The 16,836-nt window shown below is 39.4% G+C and overlaps 1 protein-coding gene across 1 annotated transcript in view; it reads left to right on the top strand.

Annotated features, from left to right (window-relative positions):
• PLD5 (phospholipase D family member 5) overlaps window positions 1–13,227 on the top strand; it is a 506,673-nt gene extending 493,446 nt beyond the window's left edge. The window contains exons 8-10 of the mRNA XM_032642585.1: window positions 1,293–1,461; window positions 4,843–4,957; window positions 12,112–13,227. Of these exons, the coding sequence (XP_032498476.1) occupies window positions 1,293–1,461; window positions 4,843–4,957; window positions 12,112–12,359 (532 nt within the window). The 3' untranslated portion in view covers window positions 12,360–13,227. The remainder of the gene's footprint in view (window positions 1–1,292; window positions 1,462–4,842; window positions 4,958–12,111) is intronic.
• The last annotated feature ends 3,609 nt before the right edge of the window (window positions 13,228–16,836 follow it).

The following is a 16,836-nucleotide window of genomic DNA, read 5'->3' as shown; positions in this document are numbered from 1 at the left end:
TTTTCTCCAGTCTGCACAAGCTTGAGATGCCTTTTTCCAGTTGTCCTCTGCTTTATAGCTATAGAAATACACCGAAGGTATTACAGCACTGACCTAGGATTTAGATTTTGCCAAGAGCTAAAGGAAGGGAGAGGGGCAACTGTCCTTCATGTGATCAGAACTGATATTAGGCTTGTCAGGGAAAGGAGATCAGGAGGAGCTGATGGACCAGGAAAAAGTAGAGGGACCTTGGATCTGGGGCCCACACAGGTGAAAGAGCAGGTACAAATAAGAGAGTAGAGGAACCTGAAGGACAGGAAGCTGGGGTCAGATATAAAGAGGAGACCTTTGGAGGTGCAATTATTATGAAACTTATATATTTTGAATAATATATCATTAGTCCAAATAATGAATTGGTCCAGAATTAGGGGAAGATTTGTATGAATAAAAAAAGGTCTACAAATTACAGGGCTACAGAGAGATAGAGCAATTTGAGACTTGTCTTTAACGTGGGAAATTTTATTGTTTTTTTTGTTTTGTTTTTAACATGAGAACTAAGTTACAGTTCTGAAAGAAACATTGTGTTTTAGGGGGTGGGGGGCAGTGGCTGGCCCCCCATCCTAAATCAAGTGGACAGCACAATCTGGTGGAAAATACACAGCAGGACTTTAAGAGAAGCTATGGCCTTAGGGAAGAGTTCAGATTTAGTCAAAGTAAAAGGTTAAGAATTCACAATATAGGCTTATATATAAGCCTATAGGGGAAACAGCCTGATGGAGGATTCTAGGGCCCCAGAGTAGTGGGTGTCTTGGTAAGGAGAGACGAAGACAGTTTGGAAATAAGAGTGTGGGAAAGCTAGGATAACTAGAGCAAAATCTCATTGGGGGTGACACTTACCAAAGAAGAGAGGTTTGAGAAGCATTTGGGGACAAAGGGGTGCTCAAGGATCCTAACTGGAATTCTGTTGGAAAGTTGATTCTCCTTGCACATATGAACTGAGACCCAGGTAGAGTTGGAGGTGTAGTGAGGGTGACATGTGATGGTGGTCAGTCTGTCTGTGCCCTCTGCTCACACAACCTGAGGCCCTGGTGGTAGGAGACCTCATTTTAGGCTGGAGAGGACCAGTAAAACTCCATTTCTCAATGTCCTAGCCCAGGAGACTGGCATTTTTTCAACATATCCTACAAGGTTATTTATATTACAGAAAAAAGTAATGATCAAGTTAACACCAGTGTTCTCTATAGTCTAGAAAATTTATTTCCCCAAACTAACTTATCTTCTTTATTTTATCTGTATGGATATTATTCCTACAGGACTTACTGGCCAGACTTGGATGGGAAAATTAGAGAAGCGTTAGTTTTGCGAAGCGTTAAAGTTCGACTCCTTATCAGCTTCTGGAAGGAAACTGACCCCCTCACATTTAATTTTATTTCATCTCTTAAAGCTATTTGCACTGAAATAGCCAACTGCAGTTTGAAAGTTGTAAGTATTATATTGACTGAGTTATTAAATTAAAAGTTTATTTCCTTCATACATCTGTGAAAGCTGTAAGCACACACATACACATGAACTTCCAGTCAGAACCAGGGCAACAATCTTTGATAGTGAAAAATACCTCAAAAGGTAGGTTAACTAATTTTTCAAAACAACCGTATCCCCCCAAAAAAGAGACTAGAACCCAAGTTTCCTGGTGCCAGAATAACCCTCTTTATATACACTTTCAGTTGCATCCTGTCCATTTTGTTTGAACTTCCTCCTTCACCTACTATTCTTATTTGTGAGACTGTGACCAACAGAGCATTGGAACATGCACCAGCACAGACTCCCCCAGCCCTAAAGCTCCCCTAGCCTGGGTTTCTGTACTTGTTCCAGGTCCCTTGGGCTGCACCCTAATCCGTGTCTGCATACGTCGAGGGAGGCAAGGTTGAGGATTCGTACTACCCTAGACGTTCTAACTCTCTAGCTCGCCTTTGAATCTCCTCTGGTCCTCACATGGAACATCCTCTTCCTCCCCTCAGGGCCCTTGTACATGCGCTTTCCTCTCCTGCAACAGTTTCCTCCATGCATTACCTGACTAAAGCCCACTAATCCTTTAGGTCTCAGCTTCCCCCAACCTCCGCTGCAGTCATTCAACAAATGTACACTGAGACCTGACTCTGCTCTGTGCCAGGCTCTCTTCTAGGTGATAAAATTGTGCTCCATGAAGCATTCAGGGACCCAGGATGACAGGGGCTCCACTGTCAACTTTGACACATGGCTTCCAAGATGGCCTTGAGCCTCAATATCCCAAGGCCAATCAGAAGAAGAGAGAGTGGAGGAGTGCACAGGAGGCATTTATGAGTTAGGCCTAGAGGTGGGGAATATCCCTGTAGCCTTCATTCTCTGGAAGACAGCCCCTCTGTGCTCAGCAAGGGCCCAGATGTCAAAGCACCAGAATACAGAAAGTAAAAAGACGTGTTTAATACAAGCAGAGGCCGAGAGGAGAATATCTGGGGCCTGTGACACGTGATGCATTTGCTCCTATCTCTTCTCTTAACTTCCCTTCAGAACAACTCAGTGGTCTCCACCCACCCACTGTTTCCTGACCCCACAGCACACCTGCTACTAAGGCACTGTCAGTTGAAATCTGTGTCATGAAATATTAAGGGCTCTCATTGAAAACTTACAAGAAATTACAAGGAAAGTAGAATCCATCATTTTAACCTCTACAGTATTTACTCAGCTTCATTTTTTCAAACACTCATGGTCACATTACTCGAATAAACCAAACATTAATAGTTCACTGTTGGACATTTTATAAAACAGAGACTCCAATCTTCATTTAAGCCAGGCCATGCATTTCTAAGCATCAAGATAAGCCTTGAGGAGAAGGAAGCTTATGGCCCCGACATCTAGACCACAGATGGATGAAAAGCTTTTCCAAGAAGAGTGGGAGTTGGAATCTTGCATATAGCATGTCTTCAGGAGCCTGGGAGCACTGATAAAGCAGATAGCCTGGTAATCTCTGTTGTTAGAGGAATAGGCACATTCCCCCTGGCTTTGTGGGTTTGTATCCATGAGGAGGCTCGTGGAAAGAGACTGCACTCACCAAGTTTTCCTAGTTAACTGAGGTTTTTAAAAAATAAATTAACAAGTCACTTTTGAAATATCTTTGCTGTCACCTGCAGCACGTTAGGCGTCTAATAGTATGTCATTGAATACAATATGGTTTCTGCTGTTGTCTTAGTCTCCCAGAAAAAGCTCTTTTCCCTCTTTAGGGTCATCTTCAACTTGCTAGAGGAAGTGGGTTCTCAGTAAAGCCTCAAGCTGTGATGCCATCACTGACTTAAATTAGGATGTATAATTTATTCTTTTTCAAATTTGTCTTGATTCTGCAATAATATCTTCCTCAAAAGGAAATAGCAAGTGTGTAGACAGGTATGGTGATAGAATGTTCAAGCGAGATGACTGCTGGCTGTTATCAGTATTCGTGTGACCTCACAAGTATAAAACCACAACTTAAGAGCATTCACAGGTTATTAAGTCCACTTGAAGAGTCCACAAAGGCTCTATGCGAACCCATCAATTCCCATCAGATTTTGCAGAAGGTAGGAACTGAGGAAATAAGGTGATCCAGTCTGCATTGCCTATAATCAATTCCCATCAGATTTTGCAGAAGGTAGGAAACTGAGGAAATAAGGTGATCCAGTCTGCATTGCCTATAGTCATGGAAATATGGCAATGGGAGAACACTCCTCTGAGATGTACAATAGACAGTTCTTAGGTGGTAGATTTTGGCCTGTGTACCATTGATCTCAAGGGTTCTACAAAAGAAAAAAAAAAAAATCAGAATAGAATTTTCAGGGCTGGAAGAGACCTTAGTGATCACTTGGTTTATCACTCCTTTCTCAACCTGGAGGGGAAGGAAAAACCAACTCTCATTATTTCCCCAAACTAAACTTGAACACTTACTGTTTTAAAACTGTAAATGATATCTCCATTTCTAGGTATCATCCTACTTTTCTCACTGCCTCTTCTTTCCTTCAATCACACATGATTCTACAGATGTAAGACATTCTGGAAATATTCCATGCAGTTTTGAAAATTTTCCACGTTTTTCAATGTGGAGGAGACCTGAGGTCTTCACCTTTGATGGTGTCTTCCTGTGAACTCAGTCACAGTTTAAGCCTCATCTGAGCACTTGCCAATTTCAGCAGATTCCTGAAGCCACTCCTGATGTCACCTACCTCTCTTAGCTCCCACATCCCCATTCCAGGTGAACTGGAATGCTGCTTTTTGGATCACATTAAAGTTGAAATTCGGGAGTTATGGTTTGAAGTTGTGATTTTTTTTGAGTTGCTTATTAAAAGAGCTTGTAGACCTAGGTGTTTAGATAGAAATATTTGTTCTTTTGGCAAAATCTTTTTTTGACATTTGCAAATCCCCAATTAATTCAGCTGGTCATTGACATGGGCCTGCTGCTTCTTATAATATATGCCACATGTGGGAATTCAGTTCGTTGGCATGCTTGACAGAAAGCACCCTGAGGCATACTTAAAATGCCAGCACACTCTGATGAATAAGACAAAAGAATTAGACAACTTCTGGCCCTTTCCCCGTTAAAAGAATGAATTTTATGTTTACTTTATAGTTTAAAAGTGTTAATTATAGACCTAGGTGAGCATGATAATTTTCTCTCTTGTTGCCTATATGGATTTGAGAACAAAAATAGCTTCATCTATATGAAGTAACAAGATTGTGGTTTTAATAACTCAGTATGAGGTCTATTGTTGATACTTGAATGAAAAACCCTTTTGTGTTTGAACAAAACCAAAAATGTTCTCTATATTCACCTGCTTTATTTATTTATTTATTGTCTTACAGAAATTTTTTGATCTGGAAAGAGAGAACGCTTGTGTTACAAAAGAACAAAAGAATCACACCTTCCCTAGATTAAATCGCAACAAGTACATGGTGACGGATGGCGCAGCTTATATTGGTAGGTGTCAGAGCTGTAAGGCTCCTTAGGGGATCATGCAAGTTAGTGGTGATCTAGCTGTACTCTTCTGTACCCCATGGTGAGGAAGCTCCTGCCAGTGAGTGGGAGACCTTGAAGTCAGGAAACAGGAGGGTGAGGGCAAAGAGCTCCTTAACAGAGCATCTCATCTGTGGCTTGGTTCATATGCTAGGAGACCATATGTGATGTCTTTTTGTAAATGTTTTGCAGAAATTCCATGGTCCATTTGTCTCATTTTATAGGTGAGGAGTTGGATGGCTCATGAAAGGCCAGTCCTGGCACTTAAATGAACCCAGTGCTCATTTCCTACCCACTGTACCACTGTCATGAGTAATGGGGAGGCAGACATCATTGAAATTCGATGCCCAAACAAACACTACCTGTGCAATAATCCTACCTCTGCCATTTTAAAAATATCTAACTTTGGGCAATTTACTTAAGCTCTCTAAAAACCTCAGTTCTCTCATCTGTAAAATGGAGTTAATAATAGTTTCTACTTCATAGGGTAAAGTTTAATTGGGATAATATGTAAAAAGCACCTTGCACAATGAAAGCTCCTAACACATAGATAATAATAGATTCATGTTAGCTATTATTATTAAGGCAATAAAGCTCCAGATACAGAAACAATATGTATTGGTATATTTCTTACTAACGGAGTAAATCTATTCTACTTTCCCATGGTGTGCATGAATCCAGAGTAACCCCTTTACTAGTACTGTCACAGGCAGAGTGGAAGTTATTATCTATAAAATGAAAGTGCATAGATCACAAAACAGCAGGATGGTTATTACACTGTACAAATGAAGTAGCAATCTCAAAGCAGAAAAGAAAAATGTGTCTGGGATGAAGGAATATGGAATCTGCATTATTTTTTCCAAATTCAGTGAGTAAAAAAATATGCCATTTTAACTTTGTAAAGCACTTTATCTTATTTGATTCTCTTAGCAACATTGTCAATAGGGAAGGCAGCTTTAATCACCTGCAATTTAGAAATAAGGAAATTGGGCCATAAGATATGAAATGAATTAAACACTTACTACCTCCTCTCTCAGCGTGGAGATGTTCTGTTTCTTCCCATTTTGAATAGTTGTGTGTCTTATTAGTAGAATAATAAGAATAATAGAATAGGGTATTGAAATTTTTAAAAATGTGTATCATTCCAGTTCTAGAATATGACAATATTATTTTATTCATGTTGTCCCTCTCAGTGACCCAATAGGCGATCATTTAGATTTTCTCATGTTCATCAATGCACGGAGAATAGAATGAAATGAGCTTCTTTTTAAACAAGTGGCAAAAGCAAACTCAAAGTTGTTTAGTCAAAAATGGGAACTTTTGCTTCAATATTGGGAAAAATAGGGGTGGATTAAGTTTTGGGCACAGTGGGATTTAAGGACTCAAATCTGAATATTCTACCTGCAGGGTTTACTTAAAGTAAGTTGTTAGGTGCACATTCAGCAGTAATATGTGCTTATATCCAAATGTTCTTTATAATGAATTAAGTAAGTGTATTGGAGTCAGACAAACCTTTTTTTGATTTCAAGCTCTGAAACTTACAAGCTGGAAGATGGTAAAGTCACACAATCTCTCTGAGCCTCTGAGGAGCCTCTGTTTCCTTATCTTTAAAATAGGGATAACAGCACCCATCCTTTGGTGGTGGTATAAGGATTAAATGAGATAATATATGAGAAGCTCCCAACACTGTCACTGATCTCTCTGCCAGATTCCTACTAAATATTGATTCCTGACTCTCTCCCTTCTTCTTTCCCTGTAATGCATTTTTTAAAATAGACTTTTGTTTAAAAAACAGTTTTAAGTTCACAGCAAAACTGCAGAAGGCACAGGGATTTCCTATATACCCCCCAACCCCACATGTGCACAGCCTCCCACATTACCAACATCCTTCACCAGAGTGGTACATTTGTCACAACTGATGAACTTACATTGACACATGATTATCACCCAATATCCATTGTTTACATTAGGGTTCTCTCTTTGTGTTGGATTTGGGCAAATGTATGAAGACATGTATCTGCTATTGTAGTATCATGTAGAGTAGTTTCACTGCCCTAAAAATCCTCTGTGCTCCACCTATTTATCCCTCCCCCTACCCTGGCAACCACTGATTTCTTTTTTAACTAACTCCGCAGTGTTGTCTTTTTCAAAATATATGGCTGGAATTATATAGTGTGTAGACTTTTACAATTGGCTTCTTTCACTTAGTAATATGCATTTAAGGTTCTTCCATGTCTTTTCATGGCTTGGTAGCTCATTTCTTTTTAGTGCTTAATAATATTCCATTGTCTGGAATATTATTTATCGATTCACACTTTATCCATTCATCTATTGAAGGGCACCTTGGTTGCTCCAAGTTTTGACAATTATGAATAAAGCTGCTATAAACATCCATGTGCATATTTTTGTGGGACATAAGTTTTCAACTCCACTGGGTAAATACCATGGAGCATGATTACTGAATCATATGGTAAGAGTACGTTTAGTTTTATGGGAGACTGCAATATTGTCTGCCAAAGTGGACGTACCATTTTGCATTCCCACCAACGAGTGAGAGTTCCTGTTGCTCCACATCCTCACCAACCTTTGGTGTTGTCAGTGCTCTGAATTTTGGCCATTCTAATAGCTGTGTATGACACACATCTCATTGTTTCAGTTTTCATTTCCCTTTGACATATGATGTGGAGCATCTTTTCGTATGTGTATTTGCCATCTATCTTCTTAGGTGAGGTGTCTATTAAGGGCTTTGGCTCATTTTTTAAACAGATTTTTAATTTTCTTACTGTTCATTTTTAAGAGTTCTTTGTATATTGTGGATAACAGTCTTTTATCAGATATGTCTTTTGCAAATATTTTCTCCCAGCCTGTGGTTTATCTTTGCATTCTCTTTCATTCTCTTTCACAGAGCAGAAAATTTTAATTTTAATGAAGTCCAACTTATCAATTATTTCTTTCATGGATCATGCCTTTGGTGTTGTATCTAAAAAGTTATCACCAAAACCAAGGTCAGCCAGGTTTTCTCCTATGTTATCTTCTAGGAGTTTTGTAGTTGTGCATTTTACATTTAGGTATGATCACATTTTGAGTTACATTTTGTGAAGGGTGTAAGGTCTGTGTCTAGCTTCTTTTTCTTTTGCATGTAGATGCCTAGTTCTTCTAGCATTGCTTGTTGAAAGGACTGTCTTTGCTCCATTGTATCGCCTTTGCTCCTTTGTCATGATCAATTGACTATATTTATGTGGGTCTATTTCTGGGTTCTTTATTACAATACATTTTTAAATGAGTACATTTTACACATAGCATTTTAGCAAAACATTAGTTCCCTAGAGTGAAGCATAGTTCTAATATAAAAATACTTAAAAAGCATAAAGAGGGAAAATTCATTGATAATTTAAATGATTATCAGCATATTCTGGAAATCTCTTAAGAAGTCACTCAGATACCTGCTGAGAATGCTGAATAAAGAAAAATCCACACTAGACCTTGCATGGAAATATAGTTCCATTAAATGTTCACAAGACTTACAGAAGAATCCTCAGACAGTATCATCTAATTTTGATTTGAGTACATTTGAGTCAAGCTTGGCAAAGTTGTCTGAAAGGTGGTTTGGTTATTTATATATTATATCCAGTGAGTTCACCTACACCCTCACAGGGTGTTCCTGAGGGTAGCACTACAGCTCTCCTGGCATCTGGGGCCTAAATGTGCATTCTAGAAGCTGAAATGGCAGTCTCAAAAAGAGCTGGGTAAAACTGCTTCCCAATTGAAAAATGACTGAAGCATATACATGATTTTGAGGTTTAGCCCAGCCATCAGGAAATAAAGGTAGGAAAACAATCACTCTGGTGTAGGAATGCCCTGTAGTCCTGTGAAAGATGCCTAGGGCTATGATTCCTGAGAACAGACTAATTAAAACTTTTGAAAATCAATAAAGATGGAGGATCTTGGCTCCATCCATTGTATCAAAGGAAAGAAGCTGAATTTCACAGAATGAGACTTCATAATCTTGTCACTTTTCTCCCATCATCATTCCCTCTCTCCATGCTTCCCCCAAAGGATATGTGTTTCCTTCAGAGAGTGAGGTCTGCAAATGAATGGAGCAGAGATCTCAGTGTGGCCTGATGCTCCAGCCCTCGGGACTGATGACGTCTAGGGCGAAGAGCACATTTAGCACAAAACGAGTACACCTTTAAGTGTGGGCTTCGGAGTCAGACCTGGCTTTGAACCTCAACTGTGGGACTTTTTCACTTCCACCTTGGACAAATTACTTAACATTTCTGAGCCTTAATTTCCTCATCAATACAGTGAAGTTAATATTTTCACCTCATAGGATTGCAGTGAATATTGAAGGAGATAATGTTATGATAGCTCATAAAAAATTACTGCCCTTGGTCTAATGCCTTGCACTTAATCATAAGATGAGATTTTAGTGTCTTATCAAGAAGTCCTTGAAAAGTGTGCTGTTTTCTGTTTATGGAATGAATAGAAGGTGCCGCCTACCAGCAGTTTCCAGAATAACTCTCAACCTGCAGTAGCTACAAATCCTCTGTTTAGAGGTTCAAGCTGGTGTTCACCTGGCACTGAGAATTTGCACAAAGCCGGAGCCTCTGAGCATGGCCACGTGTCTGAGAGCACATGGTTGGGAGCACAGCAACAGCAAAAGGAGTCTCTGTGCAGAGACTCTAACACAGTATTACAAACCATTTAGCAAGCAGTTTGCTAATTTATAGCAATAAAATTCAGTCAAAACTATGTCTATCATGAAGTCATTGGCAACATCATTGTAGTGTTTGTGTGGGTTGGGGTGAGATATAAAGAGAGAGAGAGGAGTTCCTTCTCTATGCTGATAATATTTGACTTAGAGGAATAAACTTAGGGAGTAAAACGAGGGGCAAGGGAACCACCTTCCAGTATTCCAGGCAGTGCTATATGGAAAAGGGAGTTGATATGTGTGGGGGTGCTCCAGAGAGTAGAGGAAGGCCAAAGGATGAGAGCTATAAAGGAACAGATATTAGCTTTCTCTACAGATGTCCCTTCTCCCAGCAGCTTCTCCCACAGGTGACTGCAGGGCCTTGGGTCGAGGATGCCCAGGGACCATGATCTCAGCATCTTTCAGCAAATATTCCTGCAGCATGCCTGAGGAGCCACTGAGGGAATGGAAAGTCAAGCTCTATGCTTAAAAGCCTTCGGTTCCCTTATGGAACCAGCTCTGAACCAAAGAGGATGGTGGTAATTTATTAGATAATTTTGTCAGTCTTGACATGGGTAAATTTTTATTAGAATGATTCTTCATTTATAGTATTGAAGATAGTTCATGGAGTCTACAGACCTGGGTTGACCATTGATTAGCCATGTGAAGCTGGGCAAATTTACTCACCTCTTTGAGCCTCACAGCCCTCTTCTGTCAAGTAAGCATAAATCCTACCAACTATATGAGATAATGTACACAAATAGAAAGCATAGTGCTTTGCTCATATTAGGCACTGACTAACTGATAGTTCCTCTGCCCTCTACATTCCTTATGTCCCGACCTCATTCCTGACTCTTCCCCTTCATGTTCTAAGATCCTCATCAGATCTTTTTTGTGCATAAATATGTTATATTCCCTGTGGAATTAGTTTCCTAATTGATAGGTTTCTGTGCCTTTCTTATTATTCAGTGAAATGCTCTCTTCCTGATACATCTAGTCAGAGTTAGAAATTGCTTTCTCCTGCCCTCATGGCATAGTATACACACATCTCTTGTACCATCTCATATGCCTTGTATTATACTTTTTGTGTTTTCCTCCTGGACTCCTCGAAGGCAGAGACTGTGATTTTAAGTTTTATATCATGGCCCCTAATATAGTACCTGGTAGACATTGTACACTGGGTAAATATGCATAAATGAAGACAAAGAAAAGCAAAGAAATAAATGGTGCTATACCCTCCTGAGAGTACCTTTGCTGCCCTACTGGAAGTCTCTCCCCATTGGATACCAAAGACAAGAGATTCATCTGGGAGTTTTGGGTAGTCCAGTCCTTTTATCTACTCCCACTTTGAAAATGGACTACATGCAAGTCGCATAGACATGATTATCCCTTTCTGGGGTGGATCCCAGCCTTACTACCTATTATAGACCTCCCAAAATTAGTATGCTGAAGTCCTAACCCCAGTACCTCAGAATTTGACCTTATTTGGAGACAGGGTCTTTACAGGGGAAATCAAGTTAAGGTGAGGTCATTAGGCTGGTTTCTCATCCAGTTTGGTTGCTGTCCTTATAAAAAGGGGAAATTTGGACATAGAGATGTGTGTAGAGGGGATATGATGTGAAAAGACACAAGGAGGAGATGGCCATCTATAAGCCAAGGAGAGAGGTCTGGCACAGATCCTGCTTTCACAGCCCTCAGAAGGAACTAGTCTGCCAACATCTTGATCTTAGACTTTTAGCCTCCAGAACTGTGAGACAATACATTTCTGTTGTTTAAGCTCCCAGTCTGTTGTGCTTTGTGATGGCAGACCTAGCAAACTAATATACCACCTATACCAGCAGTCACTCTGGGGAGCCTGCTGTCACAGCAACTGCCCTGATTCCTAGGCTGAGAAGCCTGATCCTGGAACTGGGAATGACTTACCACCCAAGCAAGGAGTGTTTTGTGTGTTTAGTTAAAAACTGGTTCTCCTTCTCTGGCTTCAGCTTTTTCTTTGATGTGAAAGCTTCTGAGCATTATAATTAGAATCTCTCATTTGTACGTATGGATTACATGTTGTCTCTTTGAGAAGGTAGTAATTGTTCACAGGATTTTTAAGTGTATTCCTATATATTTTAAATGTTGCTGTATTTAGTGTGCCTTGTGAATGTCAATAAGAAATAACATTTACCAAAAAAGAACATCAGATTTCCTGTTTTGAGTTTCAAGTTGAGCAAAGCTGAAGAAAATGCCAAAATAATATGCAAATATTAATATGCCATATGTAAGCCTTCTTGGATTTCTTTTTATGAGCTGTCAACACAATTCAGTCTCCCTGTCACTATTCCCGGGTATTTTTTTTAATAGAATCTGCTCTATATTTCTTTAAATGGAGAATATTCCCTGGTGGATCTTAACTCTTTACCATCATTTCCTTTGTCTTTTGCAGGAAATTTTGACTGGGTAGGGAATGATTTTACCCAGAATGCTGGCACAGGCCTTGTTATCAACCAAGCAGATGTGAGAAACAACACAAGCATCATTAAGCAACTTAAGGATGTATTTGAAAGGGACTGGTACTCGCCCTACGCCAGAACCTTGCAGCCCACCAAGCAGCCGAACTGCTCAAGCCTCTTCAAACTCAGACCCTCCTCAAATAAAACTGTCACCTACAACGCAAGTGGAAAGGACCCCTAGAGTGTATAGTCTGAATGAACAAACTTACAAGACACCTTATATTTCACATTTATACAAAAAGACTTGAGGAGAGAAAAATAATTTAATATGTCTTTTTTAGGGAAAAAGCACACAAAAAATATTCTCTGAATGACATGTAATATCTTATCTAACAATATCTTAGCCGCGTGTACACTAAATTTAAGACTTTTGTATTTGTTACTTCTGACAGGGAATGTCATTTTGGCTTGAAAGTTAGTTTTTACGTTTGCATACAAATTTTAAGACTTTGATGCCTCTTCCTTTCTAGTTTTAGAACTTTTTCTGCTGACCACCTGGTCAGTTCTTAAGAAGCTTAGCATGTGGTGAGCTCTTTTATACCATTCTGAGAACTGCTGACTTAGAGAGGAGAGTGAGGATTTTGCCCTAGAGAAGAGACTGATTGAACCAAATATTTTTCCTTGAAAACCATTTCCAAGACCTATATAGTCATGTAAGCATGAACAACTTACATCTCATGCCCATCTTCAACACAGTTGAAAAATACCCTTTTTGCCTCCTTCTGCATTTTTTCCAATACCATAGCTTTTATTTTCTATCACTTTCTCTTCTCACAAAATATTATATAGCACCCCTATATTCACCTAAACATTAGCTCCAAGTGCGAATGTATCTTTTATATGTATGAATTGTTCAGAATGGATGCAAAATGTAAAGAGCAGTCTTTAATTTTCACTTTCAACTGCACTTTCCCTACCAAATTGATATTTTAAAACCACAGCCAACAATGTGTATCCTTTCTCTCAAACTCAGAAAAATTATGTAGCCACCTGCTAATATCCAGCAAGCTATTAAGTCTGCATTATAAGAATAAAGTAGTTTTTCACATTTTTGTTTAGTTTATGGTGTTTATAAGTGGATTTTAATTTCTTTAGAATCCTTATGCAGTTAAGAGTATGCCAACAAGCATTTATACAGCTATTTAATATACCTTCTGCTATTTAATATACCAAATGCTTTTCAGAGAAATGCAATTTAAATACTGTGCTTAACATATTTTACTAAGAAACAAAAATATTGGATTATTGTTCTATGATGTCCTTGTGTGTTGTTGTTTTATATCTATACAATATATAACCCTATATTAATGGAGACTTGCTACACTAGAGATAGGCGTGGCCTCTTCAGAACCCAGAGCAGGTACCCTTCAGGACGTCTACTCGTAATGTTGCTCCTGACTCTCCCTGGTCTGGGAACAGAGTCCTGTACTTCTTGGCCTCAGGTTTCTACTGGTAATGTAGGGACAGTAATAATCACCTACCTCGAAAGATGTTGTCACAGTAGAAAATATTTATAACTTGTTTTGAAATCAAAAGAACCTATATAAATGCTAAACATTATGAAGCATAATCTTTTTCTTAAAATAATGTTTGTGGTATCCTGATATAATCAATAACAGGTTCACCCAGAGAACCCACAAGGGAAAACAAATCCACAGCTTCCAACTGCAAATATGGGTGAACACAGCAATGCAAAAGCCCTGTTGGAGATCTGGATTGTCATCATTTTGATGGAACATTTTGTCAGGTCACTTTGGCATAAATAACATCATAAGAAAACTAGACCGTTTGCTTGGTGTTCTTCTTTAAGACTGGCATATACATGTGTTTTTAGAGCAAGAAAAAGCAATCTCAAATTTTTTTATATCTAGAGACTTGATTTCTAATATGCCAGAAAGAGTGATGTAGGAACCCACAAGTCTTGTCCAGTGGGTTTACTTGGTGGAAAATGGCTATTGTTGGTCATCTAGTGATAACATAACTTCCTTTCTTGTTGTTTTCAAGTGTTGCTTTACTGGATATCTAACCAGACTGTGAAGAGAGTTGGAAGAGAGATGTATTTTTTTTGAAATTTTGTTTATTTATTTTTATTTTTGGCTGTGTTGGGTCTTCGTTTCTGTGCGTGGGCTTTCTCTAGTTGCGGCGAGTGGGGGCCACTCTTCATCGCGGTGCACGGGCCTCTCACTATCGTGGCCTCTTTTGTTGTGGAGCGCAAGCTCCAGACGCGCAGGCTCAGCAGTTGTGGCTCATGGGCCCAGTTGCTCCACGGCATGTGGGATCCTCCCAGACCAGGGCTCGAACCCGTGTTCCCTGCATTGGCAGGCAGATTCTCAGCCACTGCGCCACCAGGGAAGCCCCAAGAGATGTATTTTTAAGAGTAACATGTTTTTATGAATGACTAAGGGATTCTTAATGAAATTCTGCATCAGTAATGGCCGGCCCATAAGACTCTAAATATTTACCATATGCCCATCCTTGTTTGAGTAGGGAGTTATCCTGTCAGTCATCTCAGTAAAGGTAGTTTTAATGATGATTAAAGAGAGAAAGTAAGCAAAGAGTTGACATGGAGACAAACAAACGTAATAATTTCACTCCTGGGCAAGGAAAAGCAACTGGGCTGAATTTGAAAAGGACATCTAAAGATTGGAGAGTCAGTTGCTTCCTTGTTCATTCCCAAGTTGTCTCCAGTATTTGTCATAGCCATAGGACAAGCACAGGCTTGGTATAATGGCACCCCTTCACTGTTGCTATCTTTTGCATATGATAGGAGAAGAGAATTTTGTCCTTTATGAAATGACCATTATTGCCATTTCCCTCTGAGCCCCATCAAAAAGGTAGCTCCAGGAACTGTGTCCAGGATTTTCTGCCATGCACCACCAGCAGCAGAACCCTAACTGGCCAAGCAGGCCACCTCCTCAGGGTGGTCCAGTCAGCAGCAACCAGGCCCCTGTTTCCAGGAAGCAAAGTTAACCTTCAGTGGCAGCCAGGCAAACAGCCCCTGTTCAGAAAGTGTCATAAAAATGAGTTCATGTCTCCTAAGAGAAAATTTACTTCTGCAGAACTTTCTCATTGAGTGCTTTGTCTACCCCTCTATAAGTATTCTTCCTCTCTTTTATACTTTGTGCCTGTGCTAAATAGACTACCAACTTCCATCTTCTCCCACCAACAAACAACCCCGGAATTATTTCCCAAGAGGAAAAGAAAGCAAAACAAAAGCACTTTAATTCAAGACTATCTATCTGATAGATATCCATGTCAGAAATTATGAGGAGGGTGACTACTAACATCCATTTTTTTTCTCCATAAACATTCCAGGAATTATTTCCCAAGGGGGAAAAAAGGGAAGCAGCCACAATTTGAGACCATATTTTAGGTTTCTGTGCTGCTAGCATTAACCTAGTGCCTTTTTGGTTCTCAAGCATTGATTTAAAATAGTGATTCACTACATTAGAATACTTCTGTTTACTGTGGATCCAGTAGACCTTCTGATGGACCTTCCGGTTGAAAACTTGCATATGTGTGAATAGGTTCTATGCAGCCTTCTGTCCTCCCAAACCACACAACTTTGATCACTCCCAAATCAAATCATTGATACACACTGTCAAATATCAATACTGTTGACCTCCACTGCACTGCCACTGGCCACTAGTATAACTGATAATTGAATCACAGCTTATCAAACAACTGGAGAGGAAGTGGAACATTCTGGGTTCTATCCATGCTCTATAAATGCCACATTTTGAGTACCTGGAAATGATAGAAGCAAGGCACACTGAAAATGTCCCTACTATCTCTAAAGCACTTTGTAAAGAGATGCTTCATGGACTTCCAAAGTCTGGTGGAACAGAATAAATCTAACGTCTTTAAAAAGTCAAAGCGCACTAAGTAAATGAAAGGGCTGTGGGAAAGCTTTGCGTCTGTGTAGCTCTGGGCACCACTTTTCCCATTTGGACTGTGTTTGTGCTGTTGTTTGCCTCATTTCTGATTGGGTTCTTGGTGAGATGGGTCTGATAATATTTTTGTTTGATCTTACCCCTTGAAAACTGTGTTTTCTTACTGCAGTTACTGGTTTGTTAAAAGTGCCTTGCTGAATCTGGAACTGACAGAAGCTCATTTCCCGCCAGCCTACAGCTATCCTCAAGTGACTTTGATTCATTCTGAGTTTTGTTTGTTTTTAGAAACTTTTATTGAGATAAAGTACAGGTGGAAAAACTAAAAAGACTATAAGAATTTCTTGATAAGATCAGACCCAGAGCCATCTGTCTCAGGAATTCTATCCCAGAATCTGCCTTTTTTTTTTCATATGTATACCACTTATATGAGTTTCTCTGTCCAAAAATCATTTCGTTAGCTTCAACATTTAAGGAATGTAAAAAGCTACCTTCACTCTCAGTAGAGCAGTTATCTTCTGTAATGAAAGATACTTTGCTAGGGGTTATTCAAACTCAGAGCCTTATAAACAGCCCCATATATTGTGGATGAATGTTTGATTCTTTGGTTTACTGTACTTATTCTCAATGAACTGGTGCAGGTTATTATAAGCCTTTTGAAGGAGAAATTATCATAATGTCCATTTGGCCTAAGGTAGATTGGATAAATTAATCCATGTTCAGCATTTTTCCATTCACTGTGATTTAACATCTTTGCTTTTCTTTTTA

The sequence above is a fragment of the Phocoena sinus genome, chromosome 1 (genome assembly GCF_008692025.1).
Source record: "Phocoena sinus isolate mPhoSin1 chromosome 1, mPhoSin1.pri, whole genome shotgun sequence".
Lineage (NCBI taxonomy): Eukaryota > Metazoa > Chordata > Mammalia > Artiodactyla > Phocoenidae > Phocoena > Phocoena sinus.
This window is presented reverse-complemented; position numbering and strand designations above follow the sequence as displayed.